Source organism: Chelmon rostratus, chromosome 9 (genome assembly GCF_017976325.1).
Source record: "Chelmon rostratus isolate fCheRos1 chromosome 9, fCheRos1.pri, whole genome shotgun sequence".
NCBI classification, from domain to species: Eukaryota; Metazoa; Chordata; class Actinopteri; order Chaetodontiformes; family Chaetodontidae; genus Chelmon; species Chelmon rostratus.
This window is the reverse complement of record NC_055666.1, coordinates 23,622,562-23,638,605: the sequence shown is the minus strand read 5'-3', so window position 1 is coordinate 23,638,605 and position 16,044 is coordinate 23,622,562. Positions and strand designations below refer to the sequence as shown.

General features: G+C 40.6%; 1 protein-coding gene across 1 annotated transcript; it reads right to left on the bottom strand.

Annotated features, from left to right (window-relative positions):
* Positions 1-3,168: 3,168 nt before the first annotated feature.
* qdpra (quinoid dihydropteridine reductase a) lies at positions 3,169-14,940 on the bottom strand. Its single transcript, XM_041944043.1, has 7 exons — positions 14,771-14,940; positions 14,580-14,672; positions 13,725-13,821; positions 13,067-13,207; positions 9,319-9,427; positions 7,229-7,312; positions 3,169-4,354 (listed from the first exon to the last, which is right to left on the bottom strand). The coding sequence occupies exons 1-7, from the start codon at positions 14,852-14,854 to the stop codon at positions 4,252-4,254; spliced, it is 711 nt and encodes a 236-aa protein (XP_041799977.1). The 5' UTR covers positions 14,855-14,940; the 3' UTR covers positions 3,169-4,251.
* Positions 14,941-16,044: the final 1,104 nt, after the last annotated feature.

The window sequence follows — 16,044 nt, the reverse complement described above, 5'->3', positions numbered from 1 at the left end:
AGTCCAAAACTCAGCTAAGGTTGCTGCTGGAAATGCAAAGTGCACCACCAGACAAAGTGAAAGCTTTCATTAGTTATAAGTTGTTTTTTTTGTGATGCAGATAGTTTGGAAGGGAAAAACAGCAAAATGCAGTCACATTTTATATTAAGGTACAAATATTCACTATTAATAAGCTGCTTAACAGCATGCATTTTAAAAGCATATTGACTTTTTATTTGTCATTATAAAGCAGTTTCATAATGCCTTATTCTGCATGATCATATTCTACAACTACTAGGATATTAACGAAGAGTTTTCCCTTAATAACATCCTAATTACTGCTGACTGCTAGTAAGTAATGGATTATAATCTTAATAGCCTAGCCCTTAGTGCTTTATAATGAAGATAATAAAGAGCCAATATGCCGCTAACATATATGCCAATAAACAACTAGTTAATAGTTAATATGTGAAAAATGGAAAATGAGTGTGTGTGTGTATACAGTATACTATACAATGAGATGAAGTACTTTTGTTCCACTATTTCTGCCGAGGCAGCTGCCCCTTCATTATCTTCAGGTGTATTGTGACATTGCTGGAAATAATGCAAATCCTTGAGCAAGAGTGCTTTATGTTAATATTGGATTTACAAGGTTGTCGCCTCAATGTGGTCAAGTATTTTTGATCTGTGAAAATCTGACATTTTAAAGGTGTGTTTGGGTATTTTATGCCTGTACTGGAGTGTTTTCAAGTCCACCAGGAGGAGCTGAACCAGTTTCCAGAATATCTCCCATATTATGATATACGTGGATAATTAAGTATATTGCGATGGATTTTATCCGTATTGCCAATATGTAGTTGCACTGGCGCATTACTCTAAATGGTTCTGTTGACCTTATGCTGCTTGTTCACCACCAGCGTGAATGAGACGACAGTCTTAAATCACATCAGTCATCCTGCATTTACATACCCACCATCAGACTCAGATGTGTGTAACGTGCTGCTGCAGCTTGAAAGAAGAGTCCCACAGATAAATTCTCTTTAGCACACCGCTGCACCTGTGACATACAAATAATTTGCTTCTCATAGGTTCGCACTGCACAAAACAATAGCATCTGTGGCACTGGGTGACAACTTATCTGCCCCAGCTGAAACAGGAACAACATGCTCTGTCTCAGCGGTAATCTTTGATCAGCTGAAACGCTTTCTGTGATAAACATTGACTCGATCCCCATGGGCAATCACTCTATAGTGCTGGCATCGTGGGAGGTAATGTATGCACAGACGTGTTGAATTCGCCTCGGGCCCTCACACACACATAGGGCATACACACAGTGAGATGAATTGCTACGCCACCTAGAATAAATACATATCAGCTACAGTGAGCTGGGGCGCTTTGCTCTCTCCTATTAATCCTCAGCATGGTGATTTATTGCCGTGTGCTTGTCAACAGCCATATAGTCCCCAGGAACTGTGGCCGGCCGAGAGAAATAGTGGAGTTTAAGACTAAGGCCCAGCAGCTGCCCCGTAGTCTATTTATGTGCATTCTGGTCCACGCTGAAGGTGAATATATGGGTTGGTTGAACAACAACAACATTTTGTGCAGAGAGGAATGGGGCTGTAAAATAATCTATTCGTCATCATAATCCAACTTTTAAATTGATGTCTTCCCAGATGTCGCCGCTGTAGAGATTTGCATTTGTCAAGGTGAAAGGCCCGGATGCTCAGCAATCAGTTCAGTGCAGGAGAGTGAATGCTAAAGGGGCCCTCTGTAAGTTATTTTTATACAGTGTATGCATGGCGGTGCATATTCACATTAACATGACTTCCACTGAAAACACAGGCAGACGGTGCAGCACTCTTATTACAGAGCACCATCTAGTGGTCGTTACTGCACAGAGGGCTTTAAAGGATAAAGATTTTTCTTATTGTTGACATTCAGACACTAAAACCAGCAATGAGCAGATCCTTTTAACAAGCGCTGTATTGTCCGTGTAGCCTGAACCTGGTGCAGCTTATTCCTCCTAGCCATCCAAGAGCACATCAATGAGCCTCACTGTTGCACTGGGCAACATGTTCCTTCTTTATGATGAATATGGCCATTGTAGTTTATTTTGAAAAGATCCCACAAACACCATCCTGCAGCTGGAAGTATTCACTAGTGCACCAAATGTGATTTAACCTGCAGCTGAAAAGAAGTCCCAACAAATGCACTAGTCACTCCTGGTTGAGTGACATTTGCTAAATAAGCTTCTTTTTAAAAAAAAAAAAAAAAAAAAGAAGCACAAATTCATGACCTATTTCTAAAGATTCACCTGAGAGCTACACAGAGGAACTGAAAAATACTGAGAGAAATGGGAACAAAATGCACAATATCACCACTCGAATCCTTTAAAAAGTCCTTTAAACACACAGTGAGTAATTTCTGCCTCTAGGGGTCTCTCAATCAAAACAACGAAAACAAAAGATGGAGTTTGATGACATCATGAAGCAGCGTGGGATCATGGGAGTTGTTGTCTTCACTGTAACAGAACTACAGTCCCTGATGAAAATCTGAATCAGGCAGAAATGTTTCATTCACGTGATGTTCAGTCACGTTCGCTGACTTCTGTCCTCACTCTCAGACGTACCGTCTGGTGTTTCCTGTGTCGCCGCTGACGGGCGACCAATTGAAACGCACCATTACCTTGAAAACAATTATAGATTTCTCTGGGTTTCGACCTTGTTGGAAACAACACAACATCGGTCAAGCAGTTTTTAGACATTAATGCAGAAATGTTAAAAATTGTGCTTTTAAGAGCTCAGGAAAAGACTCCAGTTTCAACATTTACTATTCAACTGCTGAGGAAACTGATGAAGACGAGGGGTGCAGATAAAATAATCCCATGTTCTATAAAACAGACACCTAAATTTACTCTTTAGCAGGCAGTAGGTTTTAGATTTGGGTTTTTTTAATCAGTAATTTGGTGTACATGTCAATTATTTTTTTGCTGCATTGTTGGCATTTGAGGGTACTATATATTGTGCATAGAATTCAGACACTGAAATAAAAGTAAGTACAGTGAACTACACAGAAAACAGAGTGAATTCAAATGTGTAACACCTGAAAGCTCCAGAACAGCGACTAAATGGACCTTGAGGTGAGATCATTTTGTCCACTGTTGTTTCCAAGGTCAAGAACAAATTTGCAACTTCTAAAATTGATTCTTTATTTTGACTTTTAGTGGGAATGTAACACAGTTACAATACACCATTTAGAAAACCCACAACAGGAGCAGAGCACCACTGTTCATACCACAGACACCAAGGACACTTGGACTCTATAGCTACAGACATAAAATAAGGCCACTCCACTTTAAGCTGCATTGTCCGCATTTCAGAGAAGACAGCGGCTTTCTTCGGCTCTGAGGTCCCGCCGTGGCAGAGGACCTTCAGGGGACAAACAGGAAGGTCCACAGATCTCACGCCACGCCAGACCAACACAGTCAAGTGTTGAATTTCATAGGTTGTTTAAGAAAATGACCGTCGCTAGTGTAGGTATGAAGTTGCTGATGTGTATTTTGGAAAAATGTGGTGAAAAAGTTAACACAGCTCAATCATTTTCAGCTATTTTATACATTATAGTAGTAACATTACTATGACACAGAATTACAAGGTTTGGTATGACAAATTATAAGTATCTCAATCAGTGACAGCTTCCACACAGTCATGATCAAAAATGAGCTACACACACACATTTTAATGTGAAATTTCTCCTTTAACACTCTTCACTTTGCTGATCTTTGTGAGAATACTTCTTTATAAGTCTCCAAACTGTTGTACAAGAGTGGAGCGTGCACCTTCAAGTGGGTCCGAAACTGGCTAATAGTGTTTCACCATTACTGGATTTAACCCAGTCTGATTGACTGTTACAATAACTATAGGGATTTACAGCTAGATGGCGCTGTGAGGCTGCATTTGCAATGAAAGGGCTCCTCCTCCTCCTCCTCCTCCTCCTCCTCCTCACCCCTACAAAACAAACCCATCTCACCGTCTCTTCTCCACCTCCTCATTTTATTCAGCTCCTTCTCTGTCACCATCTCTCTTCTTCACCTCTACACCCTCATCACTCCTCCTATCTCTCTAACTCTCCTTCCCCACATCCTCCTCCTCCTCCACTCCACCAGTCCATATCTCTATGCTCTCCATCTCCTCATCTCTCCCTCCTCGCCGCTTCTCCTTCCTTCTTTCCCTCCCAACCCCCATCACCGTCTCCACAGCTCCACTCTGTCCTCTACTGCACGGCCACAGCCTGGGTTTCGCCTCCGGAGGTCAGCAGCTGCATCAGGCTTCCGGAAGCCGGCCGGTTTGTCCCTGTGGCCCAGCTGAAGAACATTCTGGAGGAAAACAAAGACATGGAAGCGATGGTTACACACATGTCTGTTCTACCTTGTAGTATTAAAACACCTTCTATCCATAGAGAGGTACATGTGTGTTTATTCAAGACTATCAGAGCGAATGTCCAACTTAATTTATGCAATTTCAATATCAACACAATGTCCTCATTTCGATTCAGGACAGGGATCTTTGTTGCACATTAAAGGGTAATTCCTGTATTTTTACATATTTTGGGGTCTACATTTCTGCAGATGGTCCAGTAGATCAACAGGCAGCAATGGCTGCAACATAATCCCTTCAGGCAATGCACACAGCAGATGTACGTCCATTAAAAGTGTTTGTTTTTGACTCACTTTGGTCATTATGATGACATTATGGAAAGGATCCCTATACAGACTTTTGTGTTAAAGAGTAAGATCCTCTGTGTTTAGAAACAGCCAATATATCGACATGCTCAAAGTCCTTTGACAAAAACAGTCCTTTTAGCTCCAGAACACAGAAGCTGCTGGTGTATCGCTGCTTCGATCAGTTTGTTTGTGTTATTGCTTAGCTTTGGTGTTTTAATACGTTAGTTCAGATATGAACAAACATGTTTGGATCAAATCACAACAATCAGCGTCTGTCAGAGGCAAAAACAAGCAATTTTAATGGACGTATCCATTTATTAGCAGCACGTACAGCATGTTGTTACTCATGTGGGATTTATTTAGAATGGCTTTTAAACAAAAAATGGGGTTTTCCTGTTTAGATCAGATAAACCCAAGGTAGTTTAATCACTAAGAGTGGTAACTAAGCATTACTATTGTTGCTATGGCTACCCTAAGATAACAGTGGTTATAAGGTTGACTAGAACGTGACTATTTGAAGTGCCAATCAGGAGCCATTGTATAAAATGAGGGTAAATAAACCGTGTCGTGCGATTGGACTAGCACTAGAACTGTGTTCCAAATGTAATGATGACGTGCACTACAAATAAGATGTTAGCTAACCATTGTGTTCACGTTTTATGAATGAAGTTTGTCATTTGAATGGCAGAAAGGTAAGTACAGAAGAGAGCAAGAAAAGGGACAATGAAGCGCTGATAGCCACCTCACTTCATTTCCCACCTCCCAGATTATTTCTATTTCTGTCCTCAGACCCTGACAGAGATCTGTTTCCTCTGGGATTATCAAACTGGATCAAGTCCCATCTAATCTCCCCTGGCCTACACTGAGTGTCCACACAAACACAGTTCAGTACTCTCAGAACGCAACGTTTCCAATGTTCCTACAACACCGGAAAGGCCGTCTCTAAGACGTGACTCATCCTGACTCATTACTCACGACTGGATCAAGCAACACAGTCCAGATGCCGGATGGTTTTTTCTGGTATTTTAAAACATTCATAAATAGGAATATGAATAATGAATAAAGTGAAACTTCTCCTCTTCCCCTGGCATTACTGACATTCTAGAATTGTTGAAAAGATCAATAAATACCAAAATATTAATCACTGCATTAGATTTGATCGTCACTGCAGCTCCTTAATGTGTCAAACAACTGCATTCAGAAGTCAGCTGTCTGTAATGCAGAGCAGGCTAAAATCTTTGATGTACATAAAGAGAAAAATGTCACAAATAACACACGACAGGGAAGAAACGGATGAGCGAGAAATGAGCAAACAACACACATACACACACCTGTGCCATCAATCATCCTGCACAGCCAGACCAGCGCAGGTCTATTTTGCCATCTTGTGGTGAAATGTTTTATCTCCACTCCTTGTCACTCTTTTTTTATTTAATAATAAATTGACACGAGTATGTGACCAAACATTGAGGTCTGTTTACACCATAAAGAGGAGCCATTTTACTTCGGGAAGGTTTAATTACTGTGATTTATGTGTGTGATGTGTGTGATGTGTGTTTTTAAAGGGAAAAAAAGCAATTGGCCATGCGCTTTGCATTCTGTTCTCATTTGCAGTTTGTCAGCGTATTCTCATTCTCTCGTGCTCAACTGGCTTGATGTTGTGTCAGGTATTTCCAGTAACTTTAATGTTTGATAGCCGAACATGTTTCTGTGATCTAAACATGATGTTTAAAGGCTCTTTGGCCCAACACTGAACAATCAGAGAGAAATGTACCTGCCCACAGTGGCCTTAACAGCACAGCATGTAAATCAGACACATGTTTCTGTGTTGGCGGGGCCAGTCGTGATCAGAGAACATGCACAACATGGAGTCTTACACCCACCCGAACAATGCCTGTCTGCGCCTGAGTGGTGCGCACACAGAATGAAAGACACGTACTATTATGTCCTCGACTCAGACTCACTTGAGCGGAATTGATCTAAGTTCACCGTTCCTGTGCACAGAGTCTTCACTATGTTGCATACTCATCTAAAAATACTGGAACATGTGAAATATAGCTTGCATCTCATGTGTATATTTAATATTTACATGGTGATATGTACAGCAACTCAAAAAGGAACCTAAATAATTAGAAACCAATGGTGATTTATTGCATCTGTAAGCCACATACTGTACATTTCTATACACCTTAAACATATGAGATCATTTTTAATCATTTTAATCGTGTGGCAGGTTAAGTAGAGTGGTTAAAAAAAAGCAAAAAAGGGTTAATTACACCACTGAAGCAGATTTATATCATAATTGAACTAGAGGGTGGAAATGAAAATAAAATAATAAATCACTGAGTGGTGTTTTAATGATGTATTTCTATGATGGCTAATGTAAACACCAAATACAGCAGTTTAATTTATGACTCCAGAGCAAAAGAAATAATGTAAGTCAACCATTTGGTATTGATCAGAACAGATATGAGCATCCAATTACACATCCCATCTACAGCCTGTAAATAAGCACCCAGCACTCACTCTGCGACATACTCCAGCGGTGTCCAGGAACTGAAATCTGCGTTAGGCATGAACTTCCTGTTCATTGGCGTATCCAAGGTAACCCTGTCAAATAAAGGCAGATGACAATCAGGGTGAGTACCAGCGTCTGAGTGGTGGCGAGAGAAAGGAGGGGGCTGGCAGACTGCAGCGCCTCCACACACACACGGACCACAAACAGAGAGCACTGGGTACAACAAGCCATTTGCATCATGTTTCTGTCCCATTATCATATTCATGACTTCAAATATCACTGTGTTCAATTACACGGCACACTTTTCATGTCACCTTTAGCGCAATCATGCTAATACCAACATCCAATGTCCTTGTGGAATAGTTTATAAACAGCAAAACATCCTGACCTTGGTGCACTGTGGTATTTAGAGGGGACTTATCATTGTGTATAAACTACATTTAAGTACAAGAGCATTAAAAAAAACAAACAAAAACAAATCAAATCAAAAGGTGTAGTAAGTGATGCTGGAGACAGATTGCTGGTATTTAAATAATAAACAAATACACCACTGCTTTCAGCGCTCCTTAATCCAAATTTATGGACGTTTTGTTTCTGTTGCATTTGAACGAAGTGTGTTTTACAATGATAAAATTACTATTTTTGTAAATGGAGTCTGGTGGCTTTGGCGAGAGCAATATAATGGCTGTTTCTGGTTAAGCGAAGAGGAACTTACTCTTTAACAAAAAGGTCTACCTCTGCAGGGATCCTTTCCATAATCTTCCAGTGGGATTATATTGCAGCCAGTTTTGTGGCCACAGAGTAATACTGGACAAATTTCAAAAAAACAGCATCCGTAACACAATAGTTTCTGACTCAAATGAATTTGACAAACTGTATTGGATTAGAATTGCTGACTGCACCTTTAAGTAGTATTTAACTGTATTGATACTGAGAGTGGGCATCCCTCTACTTACTATACTTGCTTTTAAAAACACACTAAATGGCCGTTGTTTAACCATAAAGAGCCTTTGCAGGAAACACTACATCACGAATTTCCACAAATGCTACATAGTGTTGGTATATAATGGTACAGCAGAACAAGAGGGGGTTGGGGGATGCAGGCTGCAAAAGAAATGCAAGTCATGGGGCTAATGCTGAACAGATGTGACAGCATGCTGGAGAGGCAGACTCAGTCCAGCCTCATGCTGGTGGAAAGCACAACCAAAGAGAGAGCAGCAGCTAGATCCACCCCTGAAAAGCCATTTCTAGCTTCTCACGGTGACAGTGCAAAAACACTGGCTTTAAATTCAATAAGCGAGCCGAGGAGGCGATAATGCAAAGGCTACTGTGTGCGTCATTCATCTAAAACCAGAGCACAACCAGAGATCTACCGGGTGAAATTGGCGGCCTTATCCATCTTTTTATTCCTGCAGCTTATCTTCACCTAGAACTGATCCATCAAACATCACAAAAGAGTATGAGGCACAGCTAATTTTACAGCACAGCAGCATTCACGTTCGCTCCTTTTACTGGCGTCTTGCATTGTTGGCGTGTTAAAGCTGCATGGTGCACATTGCTTGTGTTGAATATACACCACTTCTTTCAACCTAGAGGTCAAAACAAGGCTGTAACAGCAGAGAGAATCCCATCCACATAAACTGAGAGCTGCATTTTTGTCCTGTTTGGCCAATAAAAATCTGCTGCCAACAATAACTAATAAAAAAGTAGGATAAAAATAAAAAAAAGCAAACAATAACCATAATCCAGGGGAGAACATCTCTTGTCACTTTGTCATAAAGCATCGCAGACCATCCAGGTCGGTAAACACGAATGTGCTGTGTGCAGCTTACGAGCATCATGTTACAATATTTCAGGATATTAAAGTTCAGGGAAGTCGAATAGTTTCCTTTTGTTGCTTCTGTCAACAGCACATGTCATACTTTTTACTTCAAATCTGGTGCTGCAGACTGCAACGGGTGTATGAAAGTAGTGCATCCTGCAAGCAACTGTATGTACTTTGCACGGACAACTGCATACATCCCGTAAGTTAAAATAAAAAGCATCCAATTTGGAATTCAGCCCATGTGTGCATGCGACGTTTCACAGCCGTACTCACGGTAGTATAGCCACAGCAGCAGCTCCGGAGGGCATCCCACTGTTTTTTGCTGCAAGGCTCTGACACAGCTGGTGGACGGCAGCTTTGGCCATGCCATAGCCCACCATGCCTGGGGATCACAGATAGAACATTTCTTTTAGCATCCTCGAGGAAATTCAGTTTGCGAAAGCAACGTAGATGAATGCAACAAACACTGTGCCCAGGAGTGGCTGACACTGATGTAGTAGAGAGAGGTGAAGAGGAAAAACACCCATCTAGGATCTATGAGAGGAACATTTTGAACATGTTTATACTACATATTACAAAATGCCTGCTTGTTCTCTTCTCTCTTTTTTAACACCATACTGTATGTCTACATGAACCCAGCCTTGGATAATTCCTAGGAATGTTTTGTAGCTTCAGCATCTGGAAACATTATGCGCCCCCCCTCTCAACATCTAAAGGGGCTCCTAAAGAATGCTAAGCATCTGCACACCCCACTAAACCCATCTTATGACAGGCTTACAAAGAGCTGACCAATGGGAACAAGGGGTGGTGACATGGCTTTTATCGCAAGCTTTTGTTTTTGTGTAAAATCAAAGGAAGCACGAGTTAGGGATGCCAGTCAGCCAATAGCCCAAAGACAGTGAAATCAACACTGCTTTGATTTGCTGCAGGTTAGCCTCCAGCTTCAGACACCCTGTGACCAACAGGTCACATGTTCACTCCACGCTGCAGCCCGTCCATCAGCAATTAGATCTGCTAATTATCACATTTGTCCTTGAAACCCAATCTGCCCTCACTGTAAGCCTTTCCAGAGCAACAGCATGTAAATGTGATGAGGGTAAGTTCAGACCAATTAAGGTTATTAATTAAGATTCTCACCTTGAGCAACAGTCTTGGCAATGGTCACTAAGCCATAATTAGAAATAATGCAGGCTACAGGCTGCGTGTGGATGCTACGTTCAAGAAAAAAAAAAAATCAGCAATTAAGCTTTTTGATTTTGATTCAGGCCAAGAAACGGAGAACACTGTGGAACAACCTTAACTTCCTTCATATGTTCTCATTAACTACTTGCTATTTTTCTTAATCTTCCCAGTTTACATCCTTATTTAAAAGCATTTTGATGTTGAGAGGTGTGTTGACCTTATTTTCCTGCCTCTTTAATCCTTACATCAGATGGAGTTTGTGTGTAAATTCTAAATTGACTCTGCTTAGTAAATATTTATGTTATAACTAGGCTAAATCTGAATATATAGAATATTTTGGTTAGAATGCGGAATTATTGATGTTAACAGGCCTCATCGACTGGACTGGGCTTCCGTAGGGAGATTAATAGGCAATAAATTGCTTGAATACAGTGAATAACATTGTTTGCAGTGCATTCAAACAGCAGAAGATATCTTTTGCATATCTTAACGGATAATCAGATGGAGGGATTATGAAAAAGTCACATGTAGAACACTGAGAAGACCCCTGCAATAACTCCCTCTAGGGTCCAACCTCTGTTTTAAATCCTGAATCAAAAGGTTCGGATTATCAAAAACCTTCATGTGGTCTGACAACTTTCTTGGTCTGTTATCTTTAATGTCAAGTAAAGGTAATCTGCTGCTCTGATGGACACTATCAAACATTAAGGTGACTTATTCAGGAGAGGAAACATGTTTATGTTGACCAGCCAGAACATTAGGTCAATCCCATTTTCTTTACTAGCCGACATGATGCTTTGATGGGAGATCTGCAGAGGTTCCCACATCTGCTGATAATGTTTCCAACATGTACCTGGAGGCCCATTCATAAAACTTTTTACCTTCAAAGTCGAGAGAATTAGCGATCCTAATCTGGCATGTTTCCACTGCACAGATGAGTACAAGGATAATAACGTTGAGTTTTTTGAGAATACAATCAGCTCTGCAGAAGGGCATCTCCTGCAGAAATACAAGCTAAGTCAAAAGAGAACAACAGATATTGGGAACTGTATCAGTGCAGCTGCTCCGTCCATGTGGATAATGTGTCAATATGGAGCCACAACTGCTGAGTCATCCTCCAAAGCCCTCAGCCAATGAGTTTGTGGGCTTTGTGCTGAGTGCTGAGCCAGGGCATTATATTGTAGAGTTGGATCTCAGCCCATCACATGGTTGGCTTGGACACAGGAGGGGGGCTGGACATCACATGGCACCAAACCAAAGCCTCTCTGGGTGCCACAGAGGCTGACATGAGGCCAGCTGGTGTCACATTACCAATGGTTAACTACAGGTGGAACAAAATTCACTGGCTCAACATTCATAATATGTTGATAAGTTTTCTTGCGCAAGCCTCTTGTTCAATTCTAGAGCTGAGCGATAATTCAGTTTTATCAATTATGCTCTTTCAAAAGAACATATTGACCATATAAACCGTCCTTATGTATTTTGTACGACCCAGATACCAGTAAAAGTCTGGATGCTGTGTAAAACTGAAATAAAAACAAAATGCAATCATTTGCAAACAGTTTTTATCGATAACAGTTTCACAAAGTGTTCCTGAGCCCATTAAGTAATATTCTTTGTCCAACCATGTGCTAACAAAGCGGTGAACCTCGCTCCATCCTCCCTTGTGAACGACTGAGCCTTTCCAGGATGCTCCTTTCATACCCAATCATGATACTATCACCTGCTACCAACCAACCTGTTTACCTGTGCAATGTTCCAAACAGGTGTTTGATATTTACACAAATCAATGAAGTTAATGAGGTAAAACATTAAATATATTGTCTTTGTTTTATCTATGTTTTACACAGCATCTTAACTTCTTTTTAATCAGGGTTGTACATTTTTGGAATGATCGTGTAAATATGGTGAACAACTCCAAAGCAAATCACAGGTGTTGGTTTGACTGTCTGTGGTTGTTATTCTATATCTTTATTCATGTTTTATATTGACATGATTATCAATGAATCTGTCGAATTTTTTTCCCCAGTGGTCAATGAATGGTTTTAACCAGCAGTCCAAAACCCGACCAAAGAAAAGCTGTAAATGATCTCGTTGGAGAAGCTGCATGACTGACACTATTAACAGAATGTAATAGATAGATAGTTGCCAAATTATTTTCTGCCCATCGACTAATTGTTTCAGCGCTTTCGTTTAGATCAAATTTTTTTAAAAGTAACAGTCAGCCTGTGAAAACAGTTTAAAGTCTTCTGTGGCTCTGAACTCTATAGTCTGAGAAAATCATCTCTACTCCAGCTTTAATAATCTAACCTTATGCAATCCCCAGATACCTTAATGATCCCCAATCAGCTACATTTTAATCATTTACCTGGTGAGGATCCAGCAGGTTAAAATGAGTGTGCGGGTCAGGGTTGACTGCTCAAGGACGCTAACAGAGCTCAAGGCTGCTGATGGACAAACAGGCCGATGTGGGAGTCAAACCACTTACATACTGTTTATGAAACAGTCGGAGCACTGAGCCCCTCCGCTTCCACAGAGCTCATCAGCTATTCTGTCTTTTATCTTGTTTTGTTTCCTGGATCCATTTTATCGACACCTTTTCCTCACACTGTTGTGAGCCGCGTGAGATCCCTCGTGTCTCTGATCAGTGTGTCAATTCCCTCGTCTAAGCCCTGCAGCGTTTTCTATTACTCACATTATTTGAATTGGCAGGTTGGACAACAAACACATCTGCACAATAAAGTCTCCATTATATCGCTGTCTGCCTGCAGCCCTGACGTGACACTCTGCCAAACTGGGTCATCACCACGAGAGGGGTAAACGCAAGTGTGTGCCTTACCTCCGGTGCCTGACAGGGCCGCTTTGGCCCCGGCCAAAGTCAACAGTCCGCCTTGTTTTAGGTGCAGAGAGGCGAGGTGGCTGGAGATAGTGGAGGTCCACACACTCTGTTTCCACATCAGATCTGAGTTTTTGTATAAATCTAAAAGGAGACATGGAAAAGTATTATAAAGGAAAGCCTCATTTCATTCCGCTGGCATACTGTAATCTATAATCTTCTTTATTTTCTGGCAGAGTTACATGAGAGGACAGATAGCACTCTCATGTCTGTCTGTTAAAAATAACGTTACCACCAGCAGCCAGTTTATTTTTACGTCTGTTTATCTGTATTTTAATTAACAAACAGCAAGCACAGATGATCTAATGACCAAATGCTAATAAGATGCACAGTGAATATGGATTCTGATCCTTTTAACCAGAATAAAGTCTTGACAATCCTCTGAACACACAAAATGAAATACATTATTAAAATAAGGCTAACCAGTGGGCCTTTGACCAGAGATTATTTTTTTTACAATTACTGTTGCAACCTTAAATTACATAAATACAAGTTTTATTGCTGCAATTTATTTACATCGAGTTTAAATTTAACCATGAATTGCTGCAGGGAATAAATGGCTGATGATTAATGTTACAGCAAACAGAGGTTGAACTCTGACCTTTGGAACTGCAGCTTCCTCCCGCCCATCCTCCTGCCACACACAAGATGGCATCTACTTTCTGTTCCCCTAGTAACTGGGCCACGTCTGCCGTCACCTGGACAAAATGAGAGATCACTACTGACACCTTTTCATAAAGCCACAGGCTTTTAAATGTCAAGACCTTTTCAGCTCACACACCAGCTCAGATGCTGGAATAAATACATTTGTGCTGCGTTCAAGCAAACACACAAAATCAGGATATTAAGAAGAAAACATTCACAGCAGCCTCCAAGTTATGCATACAGGGCAGATAAACACACATAAATGCGGTATATAGTATCTCTTATGCAACTATAGAATAATTACATAAAATATTGTATTGTTTAACTCGTTCTTCCCAGCATTAACTGTATAAACACCATTGAAAATAGATTTTTCACACTTGTCACAAGGCTGCAAGGATATTGCATCATTTTATAAAATAGAGCTGTAACAAAAAGGGGACGTCTGCCACCAAAAAATAAATAAAGCTAAAATAATCAGACAAACCAGCGATGTCATGATGAAAAGCTAAAAATTAGAAGTGCCACATTCACGAAGCCACTTGTCAGCTGCACAAGCGCCCGTCTGTTCCTCTTCTTTTCACATGCGTCTTTGAACGCAGCATTAGCATATATATTTTCTAGCAAAGAAACAATGCAAAACATGAAAACAATAACCAAATTATATTTATGCCACTTATATCATGCCAATTCGTGGACTTTAGTTGATGGTGGTGAGGGCTTCAGTGACCAGTTAGCTCTTCGGGTTGACATTAGTGAGACAGGAACATCAAACCTGGAAGTTAGCCCCTTAATGTCACCTGTATCTTACCTGTGCTGCCTGCTCGGTGAAAGATTCACTCAACTTCACGATCACGTTTTCGTTCGCCTCCTCGTTCGCAACCATGTCGATGCTGGCAACCCACTGTTGATTTCATACAGACAGACATGGAGAGACCGTTAGCTAGCTTATAGCAACACAGTGTTAGCATACAGGGCTAGAAGCTGCCTGTTGTTGCTCACCCATCCTTTGGATTTGAAAAGTTGGACACACTTCGAGCCCAAAGCGCCTCTTCCGCCATACACGATCACCTTGTTAGCAGCCATGTTTGCGCTCCGGTTCGCAGCGAGGAGTGACTAAAGTGTGGCCGGGCTCCAGCTAAAATACACGGGGAGAGACAGAGAGGGAGGAGGGCGCGTTTCCCCGGATGTGCAACAAGTTGGTGGAACGAATGTCGCTTTCAAAGACTGTCGGACACACCACAATGAAGTAATAATACCACAGTGTAAGTTAAAGTATTAAAAAGTACAAGTTGTCATTCTGCTCGATAATGGTCCCTGCCAGTGTTTTACTACTATATCTGATGTTTTTGGATTTATATTACTGCTGCATTCATGTGCAAGTTGTATTTTACTGCTGCATTAAAAGTTACAGCACTAATTAGATTATATATCATCATATATATCATGAGATTATTATTACATGTGCATTAATATAAAAGCAGGATTCTACTGATGTAGTTGGTAGAGGTGGAGCTAATTTTATGCTATTATAAAAAGGACGGACTACATGTATAATTTTAGATTTTCTATTAATACATGTTGTGAATTTTCTGAGAAATGTTTTTATGGTTAAAGTAGCAGTTGAGGTGTGTCTGTTTTTGGCTCATCCAGCAAACTGAAGTTGGATTAAGTGACTTTTCTAGCAACTTGGAGGCCGTGGAACAAGTTGAAAACACCACAGTGACAGATGTGGATTTGCATTAGCAAAAAGACACAGACACAGGACAAGCAGCATTAATTTGAAGGTGTGTTCCCAAGAAGCTAATGTGTTCAGTTTTTGATCTTTTTTTTTTTTGCTTTGTTTTGGTCTCCAGCAACTCCTGAGAGAAATATGTGTCGGTTTAGCTTCTAAATGCTCCACAATGTTCACCAGCTAGTTGCACATAGTCATTTGAGCCATTGTTTATTTAAAAACATGAATCAGTGCAGTTTTCAAATTAAGTATTGCCATAAAGTAATCCAACTTATTGTTTCAAGGACACAGAACTACATGCACATAGGGATATTAAAGTACCACAGCATTCCCACAGAGTTTCCAAATTCAAATTAAATCGCTTAATAAATATTGTCAACCCTATTTTTGAGCTGATTTCAAGCACACAAAGATACTTCAGCCAACTGCTCCCATTTACTTGACTTTTACTTTTAAAAGTAGGAAGTTTGCGGAGATGGGGAGCGATACTGCAGTTACAACTTCTGACATTGAAGCAAAAACATCAAAAAATTATTTTGCT